The sequence below is a fragment of the Ranitomeya variabilis genome, chromosome 7 (genome assembly GCF_051348905.1).
Source record: "Ranitomeya variabilis isolate aRanVar5 chromosome 7, aRanVar5.hap1, whole genome shotgun sequence".
Lineage (NCBI taxonomy): Eukaryota > Metazoa > Chordata > Amphibia > Anura > Dendrobatidae > Ranitomeya > Ranitomeya variabilis.
In genome coordinates this window covers 108,107,938-108,124,363 of record NC_135238.1, presented here as the reverse complement: position 1 = coordinate 108,124,363, position 16,426 = coordinate 108,107,938, and the positions used below count along the sequence as shown (strand labels likewise).

The 16,426-nt window shown below is 45.9% G+C and overlaps 1 protein-coding gene across 3 annotated transcripts in view; it reads right to left on the bottom strand.

The window, feature by feature from the left end:
* STAT1 (signal transducer and activator of transcription 1) overlaps window positions 1–16,426 on the bottom strand; it is a 2,295,457-nt gene that overhangs the window by 770,569 nt on the left and 1,508,462 nt on the right. For all 3 annotated transcript variants that reach the window (XM_077275645.1, XM_077275646.1, XM_077275644.1), the window contains exon 22: window positions 13,791–13,866. In XM_077275645.1, coding sequence (XP_077131760.1) covers window positions 13,791–13,866 — 76 coding nt within the window. The remainder of the gene's footprint in view (window positions 1–13,790; window positions 13,867–16,426) is intronic.

Below are 16,426 nucleotides of genomic sequence, written 5' to 3'. Positions count from 1 at the left end.
AATGCGAGTTCCATCGTTCTGAGATACAGTTCTTAGGTTATATCATCTCTCCCCAGGGGCTGAACATGGAATCTGGTAAGATTCAGGCAATCCTTGACTGGCTGGTACCCAAGAATGTTAAGGAGGTCCAACGTTTTATTGGTTTTGCAAATTTCTACAGACGCTTCATTCGAAATTTTTCTGATATTGCCCGTCCCATTACTTCCTTGACAAAGAAGGAAAAGCCCTTTAAGTGGTCATCACAGGCTCAAGAAGCTTTTGATCGGCTTAAGATCTGTTTCACATCAGCACCGCTGTTGATACACCCAGATCCAACACTTTCATTCATTGTGGAGGTGGACGCTTCTGATAATGCTTTGGGGGCTATTGTCTCCCAAAGAACTGGAGAGAAGGGTCTGCTACATCCTTGTGCTTTCTTTTCCTGTAGATTAACCTCAGCAGAGAACAATTATGACGTGGGAGACAAGGAATTGCTGGCTATCATTGCAGCCTTCAAAGAATGGAGACATCATCTGCAAGGAGCTGCACAACAGATCATAGTGCTAACTGACCATCGCAATTTAGAGTTCCTTAAATCCGCTAGATGTCTTTCTCACCGTCAGCCTCGTTGGAACGTATTTTTAAATCAATTTAACTTTGTTATCTCGTACCGTCCAGGTTCTCGTAATGGGAAGGCTGATGCTTTATCTCGAATCCATGCTGCGGATTCCGTACCTGGAGCCCCGTCCAAGACCCTTCTATCTGATGCCAACTTCATCGGAGTTATCCACGATCAGGACTTGTGGAAGGAGTTCAGGGAGGCCTATGACGGGGATGTATTTCTGTCCAACCCACCTGTGGATATTAATCTTGTCCGTCTGCAGATCCTCAAGTTGGTACATGACTCCAAGTTGGCTGGTCACAGGGGGATACAGAAGACACAAGAGTTCCTGAGCCGATTCTTCTGGTGGCCAACTTGCCTGAAGGATACCAAGGACTATGTTCTCTCTTGCGAGGTATGTGCCCGTTACAAGACTCCTCATGTGGCACCTACGGGTCTTCTACAACCATTACCTGTTCCGTCCCACCCTTGGGGGTCTATATCAATGGACTTTATTGTGGAGCTACCTACATCGGGGGGCATGAATACAATCATGGTGGTAGTTGATCGCCTGACTAAAGCTGCTCATTTTGTTCCATGCACCGGCCTCCCTTCAGCTAAAGATACAGTGAACTTGGTTATACAGAATGTCTTTCGGTTGCAAGGGGTTCTGGATGAGATCATCTCTGACCGTGGAGTACGGTTCACTTCAAGATTCTGGAAGGGGTTTTGCTCTGCACTCAATATTAATGTCTGTCTCTCTTCCGCTTACCATCCACAGACAAATGGTCAGACTGAGCGTACCAACCAGACGCTGGAACAATATCTAAGATGCTATGTCAGCCATCTCCAGGATGATTGGTTGGAATTGCTGCCGTTAGCCGAATTTTCATATAATAATTCTCAGAGCGCCTCCACTAAATTTACACCTTTCTTTGCCAATCTGGGTTATCATCCATGTATTTTACCTAGGTCTCCAATTAATTCTCCGGTTCCGGCAGTGGAGGAAAGGCTGACTGCGATGAGACAAAATCTGGAGGTTCTGAAGGAATCCCTGACCACAGCTCAAGAACGTTATAAGAGATCGGCTGATAGATTACGTAAACCTGCACCGATGTTCAAGGTAGGAGATTCCGTGTGGTTAGCAACTAAAGGCCCCGTCTCACATAGCGAGATCGCTAGCGAGATCGCTGCTGAGTCAAAAGTTTTGTGACGCAACAGCGACCTCAGTAGCGATCTCGCTATGTTTGACACGTACCAGCGACCCGGCCCCTGCTGTGAGATCGCTGGTCATGTCGGAATGGCCTGGACCTTTTTTTGATCGTTGAGGTCCCGCTGACATCGCTGAATCGGTGTGTGTGACACGGATTCAGCGATGTCTTCACTGGTAACCAGGGTAAACATCGGGTTACTAAGCGCAGGGCCGCGCTTAGTAACCCGATGTTTACCCTGGTTACCATCGTAAATGTAAAAAAAACCAAACACTACATACTCACATTCCGGTGTCCGTCAGGTCCCTTGCCGTCCGCTTCCCGCACTGACTGACTGTCGGCCGGAAAGTGAAAGTACAGCACAGCGGTGACGTCACCGCTCTGCTGTTAGGGCCGGCGCTCAGTCAGTGCAGGAAGCGGACGCCGGGGGACGCGAAGGTGAGTATGTAGTGTTTGTTATTTTACATTTTACACTGGTAACCAGGGTAAACATCGGGTTACTAAGCGCAGGGCCGCGCTTAGCAACCCGATGTTTACCCTGGTTACCCGGGGACCTCGGCATCGTTGGTCGCTGGAGAGCGGTCTGTGTGACAGCTCTCCAGCGACCACACAGCGACTAAACAGCGACGCTGCAGCGATCAGCATCGTTGTCTGTATCACTGCAGCGAATCTGAATCTGAAGTTAAACGTTCCTTCACAAAAACTTGGACAGAAATTCATTGGCCCTTTCAAGATCAACAGTATTGTGAGGTCTGTTGTGATCCGCTTTTTGGGCTCCCCTAGTGGTGGCTGGTGGTACTGGAGACTTGTGTGTTCTTTTCTGCCTCAGCTCACCTGCTTCCATCAGTTTTGGGAGTTCCCTATTTAGCCTTGCTCTCCAGTCACTTCCTTGCCGGTCATCATTGTAACCTGAGTCTTTCAGTTGCATGTTCCTGCTACCAGTCTGCTGATCAGCTAAGTGGACTCTTGTCCTTTTTGTTTTGTATTTTTTGTCCAGTTTACAGTTTGTCATTTCCTGTTACTGGAAGCTCTTGTGGACTGAAATTGCCACTCCTGTGTCATGAGTTGACACAGGAGTCTTAAAGTAATTTCAGGATGGGTTTTTGAAAGGGTTTTTCAGCTGACCGTGAAGTCCTCTTTTGTATCCTTCCTCTATCTAGTAAGTGGACCTCGCTTTGCTAAATCTACCTTCATACTGTGTATGTCTTTTCCTCTGAACTCACCGTTAATATATGTGGGGGCTACTATCATCTTTGGGGAATTCCACTAGAGGTAAGCCAGGTCTGTTCCTTCCTCTTCCAGGCGTAGTTAGTTCTCCGGCTGGCGCATGGCATCTAGGCAGCCGTAGGAATGCTTCCTGGCTACTGTTAGTTGTGTGGTAGATTTAGGTCATGGTCAGCTTGAGTTTCCATCACCCGAGGGCTAGTCTGTTATTTTGTGTTTCTGATGTTCCCATGCCATTGGGGAATCATGACAGTATGACCGGCCACTGTTAAAGTAATTGGCAGAAGAAAGGAGAGTAAAAGAAGTCTGTAGATTTTTTTTTTTTTTTCCCTCACATGTTTGCTACTTAGTTGGCTAAGTTGTATTTCTGCTCTATTTACAGCCTTGCCTTTCTCTCCTTCTAATCCTTGAATGGCTCTGATCTCTCCGGTGTAAGGATGGACTCTCAGAGTTTGGCTGCAGGTTTAAATAATCTTGCTACGAAGGTTCAGAATTTACAAGATTATGTTACACGTACTCCTATTTCTGAACCTAAGATTCCTATACCAGAGGTATTTTCCGGAGATAGATCTCGGTTTCAGAATTTCAAATGTAATTGTAAATTATTCCTTTCTCTCAGACCTCACTCCTCTGGAGATCCTGTTCAGCAGGTTAAGATTGTGATTTCTTTGCTGCGAGGTGACCCTCAAAATTGGGCATTTTCATTGACACCAGGGGATCCTGCGTTTCTCAATGTGGATGCGTTTTTTCTGGCTTTAGGGTTGCTGTATGAGGAACCTAATTTGGAGATTCAAGCTGAAAAAGCTTTAATAGCCCTGTCTCAAGGGCAAGATGAAGCTGAGATATACTGCCAAAAATTTCGTAAATGGTCTGTGCTTACTCAGTGGAATGAGTGTGCCCTAGCGGCAATTTTCAGAGAAGGCCTTTCTGATGCCGTTAAGGATGTCATGGTGGGGTTTCCTACGCCCACAGGTCTGAATGAGTCCATCACAATGGCGATTCAGATTGATCGGCGTTTGCGGGAGCGCAAACCCGTGCACCATTTGGCGGTATCTTCTGAAGGGACGCCAGAGAAAATGCAATGTGACAGAATTCTGTCAAGAAGCGAGCGGCAGAATTATAGGCGCAAAAATGGCTTGTGCTTCTACTGTGGTGATTCCGCGCATGTTATATCAGCATGCTCTAAACGTACTAGGAAGGTTGACAAGTCTGTTTCTATTGGCACTTTACAGTCTAAATTTCTTCTGTCTGTAACTCTGATTTGTTCATTATCAGTTATTACCGTGGATGCCTATGTGGACTCTGGCGCCGCTCTGAGTCTCATGGATTGGTCCTTCGCCAGGCGCTGTGGGTTTGATTTGGAGCCTCTGGAAGTTCCTATACCTCTGAAGGGTATTGATTCTACACCTCTGGCTTGTAATAGACCACAGTTCTGGACGCAAGTGACTATGCGTATGACTCCAGACCATCAGGAGATGATTCGCTTCCTCGTGTTGCATAACTTACATGATGTGTTAGTGCTTGGATTACCATGGTTGCAATCTCATAACCCAGTACTGGACTGGAAAACTATGTCTGTGTTAAGCTGGGGATGTCGGGGGGCTCATGGGGACATACCTTTGGTTTCTATCTCGTCATCTATTCCCTCTGAGGTTCCGGCATTTTTGTCGGATTTTGGGGATATTTTTGAAGAGCCTAAAATTGGTTCTCTCCCTCCCCACAGAGAGTGTGATTGCGCCATAGATCTGATTCCAGGCAGTAAGTTTCCAAAGGGTCGTTTGTTTAACCTATCTGTACCTGAGCATGCTGCCATGCGAGAGTATGTTAAGGAGTCCCTGGAAAAGGGACATATTCGTCCTTCTTCATCACCTTTAGGAGCTGGGTTTTTCTTTGTCTCTAAAAAGGATGGCTCGCTGAGGCCTTGTATTGATTATCGACTCCTGAATAAAATTACTGTCAAATATCAATATCCAAAAAATTACCTTTTTTGAGGGTGTGCAGTGAACTGTCTGATGCCGTATGTTGAGAGGGGCAATCTCAGGGGAATGTGTGTGGGTTCAACTAAGGTAGAAAAACAAAGGATTTAGTATACACACTTAATTGGCAGAAGTTGCGGCAATTAGGGGTACTGGAGTGAGTATATCTTAATAGAAATATTGATGTTACTGCAACTTGCAGATACACAGTAGAGTAAAGTCTTAGTGGAGGGTTTAACTCCTAGATTGGTACTAAAAAAGCGGCAGGACTTATAATCAATAAAAGAAAAGTTACCTCTGAATTACGGTACTCGTTGTTCCGAGAGAGAGTGTCCTTTTACTATAAAGTAATAGAGTGGTACTTATCTCCTTAGTCCTGGGTGATCGACTTGTAGGAGCGTTTCTGAGCGCGCTGCCCCGGCCGGTGACAGGCGCTCGTGGTGCTTTGCTGTACTAAGCAGCAGCTTGCAGGACTAAGGAGATAAGTACCACTCTATTACTTTATAGTAAAAGGACACTCTCTCTCGGAACAACGAGTACCGTAATTCAGAGGTACCTTTTCTTTTATTGATTATAAGTCCTGCCGCTTTTTTAGTACCAATCTAGGAGTTAAACCCTCCACTAAGACTTTCCTCTACTGTGTATCTGCAAGTTGCAGTAACATCAATATTTCTATTAAGATATACTCACTCCAGTACCCCTAATTGCCGCAACTTCTGCCAATTAAGCGTGTATACTAAATCCTTTGTTTTTCTACCTTAGTTGAACCCACACACATTCCCCTGAGATTGCCCCTCTCAACATACGGCATCAGACAGTTCACTGCACACCCTCAAAAAAGGTAATTTTTTGGAACAAGTGTTGCATGTATTGGTATCTTACAAGTGCATATATTTAAGCGCGGGTATTATATTACTTATTTTCTTGTAGCCTCACTCTCCCGATGTGGTTTGGGATTATACTTGCAGCTGACTTTATGCACATGCATTAGCGCCGCTACAACACACATAATTTCTTCCAAATATCAATATCCGTTGCCGCTGCTTACTGATTTGTTTGCTCGCATAAGGGGGGCTAAGTGGTTCTCCAAGATTGATCTCCGTGGGGCGTATAATTTGGTGCGAATTAAGCAAGGGGATGAGTGGAAAACCGCATTTAATACGCCTGAGGGCCACTTTGAGTATTTAGTAATGCCTTTCGGCCTTTCTAATGCACCTTCAGTTTTTCAGTCCTTTATGCATGATATTTTCCGTGAATATCTGGATAAATTTATGATTGTGTATTTGGACGATATTTTGATTTTTTCTGAGGACTGGGAGTCTCATGTTCAGCAGGTCAGGAGGGTTTTTCAGGTCTTGCAGGAGAATTCTTTGTGTGTAAAGGGTTCTAAGTGTGTTTTTGGGGTTCAAAAGATTTCCTTTTTGGGGTACATTTTTTCCCCTTCTTCTGTTGAAATGGACCCTGTCAAGGTTCGGGCTATTTGTGACTGGACGCAGCCTACTTCTCTAAAGGGTCTTCAGAAGTTCTTGGGCTTTGCTAATTTTTATCGTCGATTTATAACTGGTTTTTCTGGTGTTGCTAAGCCTCTTACGGATTTGACTAAGAAGGGTGCTGATGTTGCCAATTGGTCCTCTGCCGCTGTGGAGGCCTTTCGGGAACTTAAGCGCCGCTTTTCGTCTGCCCCTGTGTTGCGCCAGCCTGATGTCTCTCTCCCCTTTCAGGTTGAGGTCGATGCTTCCGAGATCGGAGCGGGGGCGGTTTTGTCGCAGAAAAGTTCCGATTGCTCAGTGATGAGACCTTGTGCGTTCTTTTCTCGAAAATTTTCTGCCGCCGAAAGAAATTATGATGTCGGTAATCGGGAGCTTTTGGCCATGAAGTGGGCATTTGAGGAGTGGCGTCATTGGCTTGAGGGTGCTAGACATCAGGTGGTGGTTTTGACTGATCACAAGAATCTGATTTATCTTGAGTCTGCCAGGCGCCTGAATCCTAGACAGGCGCGCTGGTCGTTGTTTTTCTCTCGGTTTAATTTTGTGGTCTCATATCTACCAGGTTCTAAGAATGTGAAGGCAGATGCCCTTTCTAGGAGTTTTGAGCCTGATTCCCCTGGTGATTCAGAACCTACAGGTATCCTTAAGGATGGGGTGATATTATCCGCTATTTCCCCAGATCTGCGACGTGCTTTGCAAGAGTTTCAGGCGGATAGACCTGATCGCTGTCCACCTGGTAGACTGTTTGTTCCTGATGATTGGACCAGTAGAGTCATCTCGGAGGTTCATTCTTCTACGCTGGCGGGTCATCCTGGAATTTTTGGTACCAGGGATTTGGTGGCTAGATCCTTCTGGTGGCCATCTCTGTCTCGAGATGTGCGTGTTTTTGTGCAGTCTTGTGATGTGTGTGCTCGGGCCAAGCCTTGTTGTTCTAGGGCTAGCGGGTTGTTGTTGCCCTTGCCTATTCCGAAGAGGCCTTGGACGCACATCTCGATGGACTTTATTTCTGATCTTCCTGTCTCTCAGAGGATGTCTGTTATCTGGGTGGTGTGTGACCGTTTTTCTAAGATGGTTCATTTGGTGCCATTGCCGAAGTTGCCTTCCTCGTCTGAGTTGGTTCCTTTGTTTTTTCAAAATGTGGTTCGCTTGCATGGTATTCCTGAAAATATCGTTTCTGATAGGGGTACCCAGTTCGTTTCTAGATTTTGGCGGGCATTCTGTGCTAGGTTGGGCATTGATTTGTCTTTTTCGTCTGCCTTCCATCCTCAGACTAATGGCCAGACGGAGCGAACTAATCAGACTTTGGAGACGTATTTGAGGTGTTTTGTGTCTGCGGATCAGGATGATTGGGTTGCCTTTTTGCCGTTGGCGGAGTTTGCTCTTAATAATCGGGCTAGTTCGGCCACTTTGGTTTCCCCTTTCTTTTGCAATTCGGGGTTTCATCCCCGTTTTTCTTCTGGTCAGGCGGAGTCTTCGGATTGTCCTGGAGTAGATGCTGTGGTGGATCGGTTGTATCGGATTTGGGAACAAGTGGTGGACAATTTGAATTTGTCCCAGGAGAGGACTCAGCGGTTTGCTAACCGCCAGCGTCGGGTTGGTCCTCGCCTTCGTGTTGGGGACTTGGTGTGGTTGTCTTCCCGTTTTGTCCCTATGAGGGTTTCTTCTCCTAAATTTAAGCCTCGGTTCATCGGTCCCTATAGGATTTTGGAGATTATTAACCCTGTTTCCTTTCGTTTGGACCTCCCGGCATCTTTCGCTATCCATAATGTGTTCCATCGGTCGTTGTTGCGGAGATACGAGGTGCCGGTGGTTCCTTCTGCTGAACCTCCTGCTCCTGTGCTGGTTGAGGGTGAATTGGAGTATGTTATAGAGAAGATCTTGGACTCCCGTATTTCCAGGCGGCGACTCCAGTATCTGGTTAAATGGAAGGGCTATGGTCAGGAAGATAATTCTTGGGTAACTGCCTCTGATGTTCATGCCTCGGATTTGGTTCGTGCCTTTCATAGGGCTCATCCAGGTCGCCCTGGCGGTTCTTGTGAGGGTTCGGTGCCCCCTCCTTAAGGGGGGGGTACTGTTGTGATCCGCTTTTTGGGCTCCCCTAGTGGTGGCTGGTGGTACTGGAGACTTGTGTGTTCTTTTCTGCCTCAGCTCACCTGCTTCCATCAGTTTTGGGAGTTCCCTATTTAGCCTTGCTCTCCAGTCACTTCCTTGCCGGTCATCATTGTAACCTGAGTCTTTCAGTTGCATGTTCCTGCTACCAGTCTGCTGATCAGCTAAGTGGACTCTTGTCCTTTTTGTTTTGTATTTTTTGTCCAGTTTACAGTTTGTCATTTCCTGTTACTGGAAGCTCTTGTGGACTGAAATTGCCACTCCTGTGTCATGAGTTGACACAGGAGTCTTAAAGTAATTTCAGGATGGGTTTTTGAAAGGGTTTTTCAGCTGACCGTGAAGTCCTCTTTTGTATCCTTCCTCTATCTAGTAAGTGGACCTCGCTTTGCTAAATCTACCTTCATACTGTGTATGTCTTTTCCTCTGAACTCACCGTTAATATATGTGGGGGCTACTATCATCTTTGGGGAATTCCACTAGAGGTAAGCCAGGTCTGTTCCTTCCTCTTCCAGGCGTAGTTAGTTCTCCGGCTGGCGCATGGCATCTAGGCAGCCGTAGGAATGCTTCCTGGCTACTGTTAGTTGTGTGGTAGATTTAGGTCACGGTCAGCTTGAGTTTCCATCACCCGAGGGCTAGTCTGTTATTTTGTGTTTCTGATGTTCCCATGCCATTGGGGAATCATGACAGAGGTCTGTGGCCTGCCGGCTGAAGCTGCCTAAGACAATGAAGGTACACCCAGTTTTTCATGTATCTTTACTAAAGCCTGTATCTCCTAATACCTTCCAGGGACGTGTTGTGCCACCTCCGCATCCTGTGGTGATTGATGGGCAAGAACAATTTGTGGTGGAGGAAATTATTGATTCCAGGATTCGCAGGAATCGGCTCCAATATCTTATAAGATGGCAGGGATATCCCCCTGAGGAAAACTCTTGGGAACCTGTGGAAAACATCAATGCCCAACAGAAGATTTCTCGTTTTCATCAGAGATTCCCTGAGAAACCAGGTCCAGGATTGTCCTGAGGCCGCTTCTAAGGAGGGAGTAATGTCAGGACTCTGAACATTTTTTACCTTTTGTGCATTTCTGCCCTTTTCCAAGATGGCGTCTTTGGTCTCATGTTCACTGTGTCTTCCTGCTATAAAACTCCACCCCAGCCTTCAGTCTGTGCTAGAGTATTCTGCCTTGCATCCAGCTCCTAACCTCTGATTACTCCCTGGCTATATACCTGCTCCTGTGAACCTGTGTGGTGATCCTGCTACTCTGCTCTGAGTTCCTGCTGCATACACCAGTTCTAGTAATCCTCCTTCATCTGCTGCTCATATTTACTTCCATCTGCATTTGCTGGACATGTAAGCTGTTTGCTGCTCTGCAAAAACCTGAGACTATTAACCAGGCCTACCTGGTTGAGCTAAGATATTATTTGAACTGCCTTATAAGCTTATCTATGTGTTTGGACTAAGACAAGGATTTATTCGTGTCAAGTATCCTCAAGAATAATTGTGCTTCATAGACTTTCTGCGTGATTGCATTTTCCTCTGAAGTTTCCTATAGACTGCTGAGCTGCATTTGATATTTGCACCAAGTGTTGTGGACTTGAGTTTCTCTCTGCACCTGTTTGAATCACCATGTAATAATATAGACTTTACCACTTATAAAACTGTGTCCTGTAGTTGTCTTGTTCCACGCAAAGAGTCTCCTGAGTTATCCCCTATAATTATTACAGCCAGGTCTAGACCTATCCCCTCTCGGTTTACTCCTCCTTGGGATTTAAACTTGGACCTTACAGCCCTATCCAAACCTCCTTTTGAACCCCTGTCATAGGCTTCACTGGGAATCTGTGCCATAAAACATCTCTTCTTGTAGCTTCTAGAGTCAGTGACCTTCTGGCATTGTCAAGCCAGCCCTCGCTTCACACAAAGCTTAGAGGATAGGTTTATTCTTAAAGATTGACCTGGCCTACCTTCCAAAAGTGTCCCAATCCCAGAGATAAGGAAGAGAAAGTCTTACATACACTAGACATGGGGAAATGCCTAATCCAGTACCTAGCGGCCACACGGGAGCGTATGAAGCATGGGTCTCTCTTTGTGTGCTTTCAGAGTCCTCGAGAGGGGCGAAAAAGCTTCTAAGGGCACGCCGGCAAGATGGATAAGGGACACCATCACCCTGGCATACTCTTCGCATGAAGCGGCCATCCCAGAGAAAATTAAGAGCCCATTCATCAAGAGAGGAGGCAGCCTCCTGGGCAGAAAAAGCCAGTGCCTCAATTGATTGAGATATGTAGAGTCGCTACGCAATCTTCCCCCTCTACATTCTTTAATCACTATCGGCTGACTCTAGCCTCTTGTTAAGACCTTACATTTGGGAGTACTGTTCTGGAAGCAGTGGTCCCTCCCTAATGTATAATCACTGCAATCTCTCTGTGGTGCCTTCATGGGGACAGAGAAAAATATAGTTATTTACCGATAATGGTATTTCTCTGAGCCCATGACTGCATCCGCACATTCCCTCCCTTCACGTGAGGGTGTGCACACTTATTTTCATTAATTTTATTGCTTATATGTAGTCACATGGTGTTTTCTGTTAAGCTTCATAGTAATGTTAAATGTCTATGCTAATAACCTGGAGGTCCTCTCGTGCTCTGTAAACAACTGATGTGGGAGAGAGGTACCGCCCTTTTTATCTGTAGGTTTCCTGTCCTTGATGGGCAGATCCCCTCTCTCCATGGTGCCGTCATGGGCTCAGAAAAATACCGTTATTGGTAAGTAACTATATTTTTTGGCGCTTTTACACAATAAAAACTATTTTATAGAAAAAATAATTATATTTGCATTGCTTTGTTCTGAGAGCTACAACTTTTTAATTTTTACGGTTATGGATCTGGTACGCCAGGTATTGATGTGAGAGACTCGTGCGAGTTTTTCGCAAGTGTGACCCTGGCCTAACGCAGATTTTGTGTGTGTGTCTTTAACTCTTTATGTACCATTTTATTATGTTTATTACTAAACATCGGGCTTGGTATTATCTATCCATCTATCTATAGATAGATCTCTATACATAGATCTATAGATAGATAGATACTGTAGATAGATAGATCTAAGATAGATCCATAGATAGATCTAAGATAGATCTATAGATAGATCTAAGATAGATATATCTATCTGTGTGTGTGAACATTATTCTTCAATGGAGTATGTAAAAGAAGAGGTTGGACAAGGCAATGACATCACAATTCTTTTTTTTGTTGTAATAATAGATCTTTAGCCTACAAAAACGCATACAAATCCCCATGAAAAAAAGCATGAAAAGCTGCATCAAATCTGTGTGGATTTTTACCTGCGCTTTTTGCCAAGAGATACAGAATCTGTGCAGAAAATTCCACAGGCAAAGCTGCAACGTGTGCACATACCCTAATAAACACTTACTGTTGACCAGGTAAGATCTAGCAGATCTGACTTTTCATTTACCAGTGGCAAAGGTGACCTTGGCAATGCTACAATTAAACTTAAGTTAGTAGCACCAAAATACTAACACTATTAGTCATGTGGGGTCTGTGGGACCCCAGTTTTCATAACGAAAAATAATAATCAACACATATTAAAGAAGAATTTTTACTTTATTTAGGAACATAAGGTACAACATCTCAGCTAATCGATAAAAGTTTTAAATTAGGTATCAACAAAATTTAAATATCAGCTTAAGTACTGTGAAAAAAACAAGTACCGTATATACTCGTGTATAAGCCGAGATTTTCAGCACATTTTTTTTGTGCTGAAAACGCCCCCCTCGGCTTACACATGAGTCATGGTCCAGAAAGCCGGCAGGGGAGCTGGGGGCTGTAGCACAGTGACAGCTGCAGCCGCCAGCTTCCAGGAGACATCAATACTAACCCTCCGTCGCTGCATCTTCGTCCCTGCACCTCTGACCCGGCGCCTGCAGCTCTTTCCTGTTCCTGTGCTCAGCGGTCAGGTGGTACCGCTCATTAAGGTCATGAGTATGGACGCGACTCCACTCCCATAGGCGTTGGGGCGCATATTCATGACCTTAATGAGTGGTACCAAATGACTGCTCAGCACAGGAAGAACTGCCACGCCGGGACAACGGAGATGCAGGGATATTCAGCGACGGAGCGAGGAGGGTGAGTATGACGGGGGAGGATGGGGGAGCCATGCATACAAGATACAAGGATGGGACCGGGGGAGCCGAGCATACAAGATACAAGGATGGGACCTGGGGAGCCAAGCATACAAGGATGAGACCGGGGGAGCCGAGCATACAAGGATGGGACCGGGGAGCCGAGTATTCAAGGATGGGACCGGGGGAGCCGTGCATACAAGGATGGGTCCAGGGGAGCCAAGCATACAAGGATGGGTCCAGGCAAGCCGTGCATACAAGGATGGGACCGGGGGAGCTCAGCCATGCATACAAGGATAGAACTGGGGGAGCCGAGCATACAAGGATGGGAACGGGGGAGCCAAGCATACAAGGATGGGACCAGGGGAGCCGAGCCATGCATACAAGGATGGGACGGGGAGCCATGCATACAACAGGGGGAGCCACACAGAGCAGGACAGGATGGGGGGAACCACGCATACCAGGATAGTGATAAGGGGACAATACATACCCGGTTTATACTCTAGTCAATAAGCTTAGCCAGTTTTCCGTGGCAAAATTAGGTGCCTCGGCTTACACTCGGGTCGGCTTAAACTTGAGTATATACAGTAATTATTTGGCACACAAATCAAATATCTTATGGTGCTCATTGAACATAAATTTCTTGCAATCATTGGACCTCAAGCACCTCGTTGTGGTACTTGTAGTCGACATTGCGTCCCTGATGCACTGAGGTGGGAGGAACACTAACGCTAGAAAGCTACCAAAATGGATGGTTATCTACCTTCCATACTTGCGAAAATATGACAAAAACAAACTCACTTGGGGTCCAGTAGACCCTATGCGACTATCTAAAGGTTCAGGTCATTGATCATTTCAGTGTGACACTTACCAATAGATTGTTGTTATGCTTGATTTTATTAACCTGTTTGCATCAGATGTGGTTAAAAATAATTAGGATAAATCTCAACATATTATTGGCCATTGTGTACTGTACACATATAAATTTAAATACATAAATACGATATATATGAATATCTAATGCACATTCATTCTACATTTCAATTTTCTTAGCGTAATCTGTGAAATACTCACACTTCAGACACTGAAATTAGTTCTGTTTTGATGTATCCCTTTTGGTCAGGTCCATCAAGATCCATAGGTTCAGGAGCTGGAAAATAAAAAGTATGTTATATCTTTTAAATATGGACCACAAAGAAATGTACTTAAAATATGTCTACTCAATATAGTTAAATTGCTGTTTAGCTACTTTCTGGTGCTCTTTGTACCTATTTTTTCCACTGCAATTTGCTCAGAAAAATCCCATTGAAAAATCACTAGCCTCTTACTTTACACTTCAAACATAGTATTAACTTTTACAAAAGACAAGATAAAGGATGTACAGTATGTAGACGACAGCCATAACTTATCTCGTGACTCGGGATCAGTCATTTAGCTCCTATTGGGAAATTTCTATAGCAAGTCGTAGCATATACAAATAGCTGACATGTCTGTTTTTCAATGTTCCCTTGGGGTATGTGTCTGTAACAAAGTGGCATGGGGTGGTAGTCGTGGGCGAGTCCACTAAGTCACAGTCAGTGAGCACCCCAGCACTTTGCACATGGAGAGATGGGTGCAGTGGAGTACTCACTTCTGTTGCTGGGATTCCCTCAGTCTCTGTCACTCCAGCCTCTGGCTCCCAGGTACCATGAAGCACCACAAAGTCACAGTTCTTTTCCAACAGTTGAACTTTACTAAACTGCAAGGCAACCATCACATCGGCAGCACAGTTCACACAGTGCTATGTTTGCTGTACTTTCCCTGCCCCCTGGGCAGACACTAATATATCTGTCATTTATCTCTCTTTACTCTCGCCGTTCACGGCCGTACCTCTAGCCAGACTCTGTGCTGTCTGCGCTTTCCTTTCCTCTGCCATCTGTGCAGCATCTCTGGACAGTTTGTGTCCCATGGGTACCTTCAGCATCATCAGCTGCCTGTCAGCCCCTTGTCCTTCCTGGGGATAAACCTGTTGAGCTGGCGCGTGACTTAACTATTCTCCAGCCTGGGGTTCCTTACTGCCATCCGCAGCTTTACCCCCACAGCCTGTAACTGTCTCACTGTACGAGTCCTGCCCTTGGGCAGACTGCCTGGGTGTCTGATTCTAAACAGCAAGGGCCTTTCCTATATCTCCCTGCACTGTGCTGCTCTGCTCTGTGCCCCTCCCATCTACTTAACTCCTTGCTGCCTGTGCCTAAACTAATACCATTATCTATCCTATTCTCTATCTCTAATGTTCCCCCTCTGTTCTAACCCCGCTATTACTCTATGCTAACTTCTATCCCTAATCCTAAACATATACACAATACATGGCAAATACATGACATCACAGTACATAAACATTACATTACACATAAATAACAATGAGGTTCCACATGCAATTGTACGAACAGCGTTCAGGAGAAAGAAGGTACATGAGGGTCTCCGCCACCTCCTTACATGCCTACAGTCTCTTTGAGACACCAGCGCATCCACCAAGTTTTCCCAGGCAACACCACTGGTGTATTTTACTCCACACTCACCTGAAGAATGAGCATGTCACTTCTGTTAGCGGTTTCAGGGCTTCTAAGCCCTGAAGTGGTTCAAAAAAGTGACCTAAAACAGAACATGTGCACAGCAACATCATTTTGACATTGGTGTGCATTATGTTCATTTTAGGGGTCTATTTTGCAGATGGAATCCACCTGAAGGAGAAACAGTGTGCACACCCTTACTGGGAATATACCCCATTTTTCGGACTATAAAACGCACTTTTTCCAAAAAACTTTTGGGAGGAAAAAGGTGGGGTGCGTCTTATAGTGCGAATGCAGGCGTACCAAGGGTTGCGGCAGTGGTGAAGCAGCAGGACCGGCGGCAGCAGAGGTGTGGCGATGCAGAGTGCACCTGAGCAGGGTGTCGGAGGTGGTACGGCGGGATCACAGAAGGCATGGTCCCTTCCTCAGGAAGCCAGCAGTGGCAGAAGTGGGGCAATGCTGCAGTCCCGGGGTGCGATGCTGCAGGTCCGGTCTCAGTGGTGAGGCAGAGCATGGAGCAGGTTCCCTTCCTCAGGATGCCGGCGGCAAAGATGTGGCAACGCCACAGCCCGGTGTCCACGGCGAGCAGAGCCGAGTGCATCACCGGTTTCCCTGCGGCCATCTCTCTGAAGCTGTGGGCTGCCGGAGGCTTTAGGAAAATGGCCTGAGAAGGCCGTGTGTGCGCAGATTGAGACTTCGGCGGCACTCGGCTTCAGGAAAATGGCCGCTGAGATGTCAATCTGCGCATGTGCGGCCTCCGGTGGCTATTTTCATGAAGCCTCCGGTGGCCCACGGCTTCAGGAAGATGGCTGCAGGGAAACCGGTAATGCACTCGGCTTTGCTCACCGTGGACACTGGGTCGTGGCGTAGCCACATGTCTGCCGCCGGTCATTTTTCTGACCCCGCTGTACCACCGCCGGCCTTCCGGTAAGAAAGCTTAAATTCGGACAATAAGACGGACCTCCATCTTATAAAAATCTTTCTTTCTGCTATTTTGCACCCCAAAATTTGGGGTGCGTCTTATAGTCCGAAAAATACGGTATAATGTATTGGTTTAAAAATGCAAGATTCCAAAAATTTCACTAGCAAATAGAGTTGAAAATTTGGCCAAGGTGAGATGGAAATTTGCTTAGCAGTATGAGACAGCTGCTGAGTAGATTT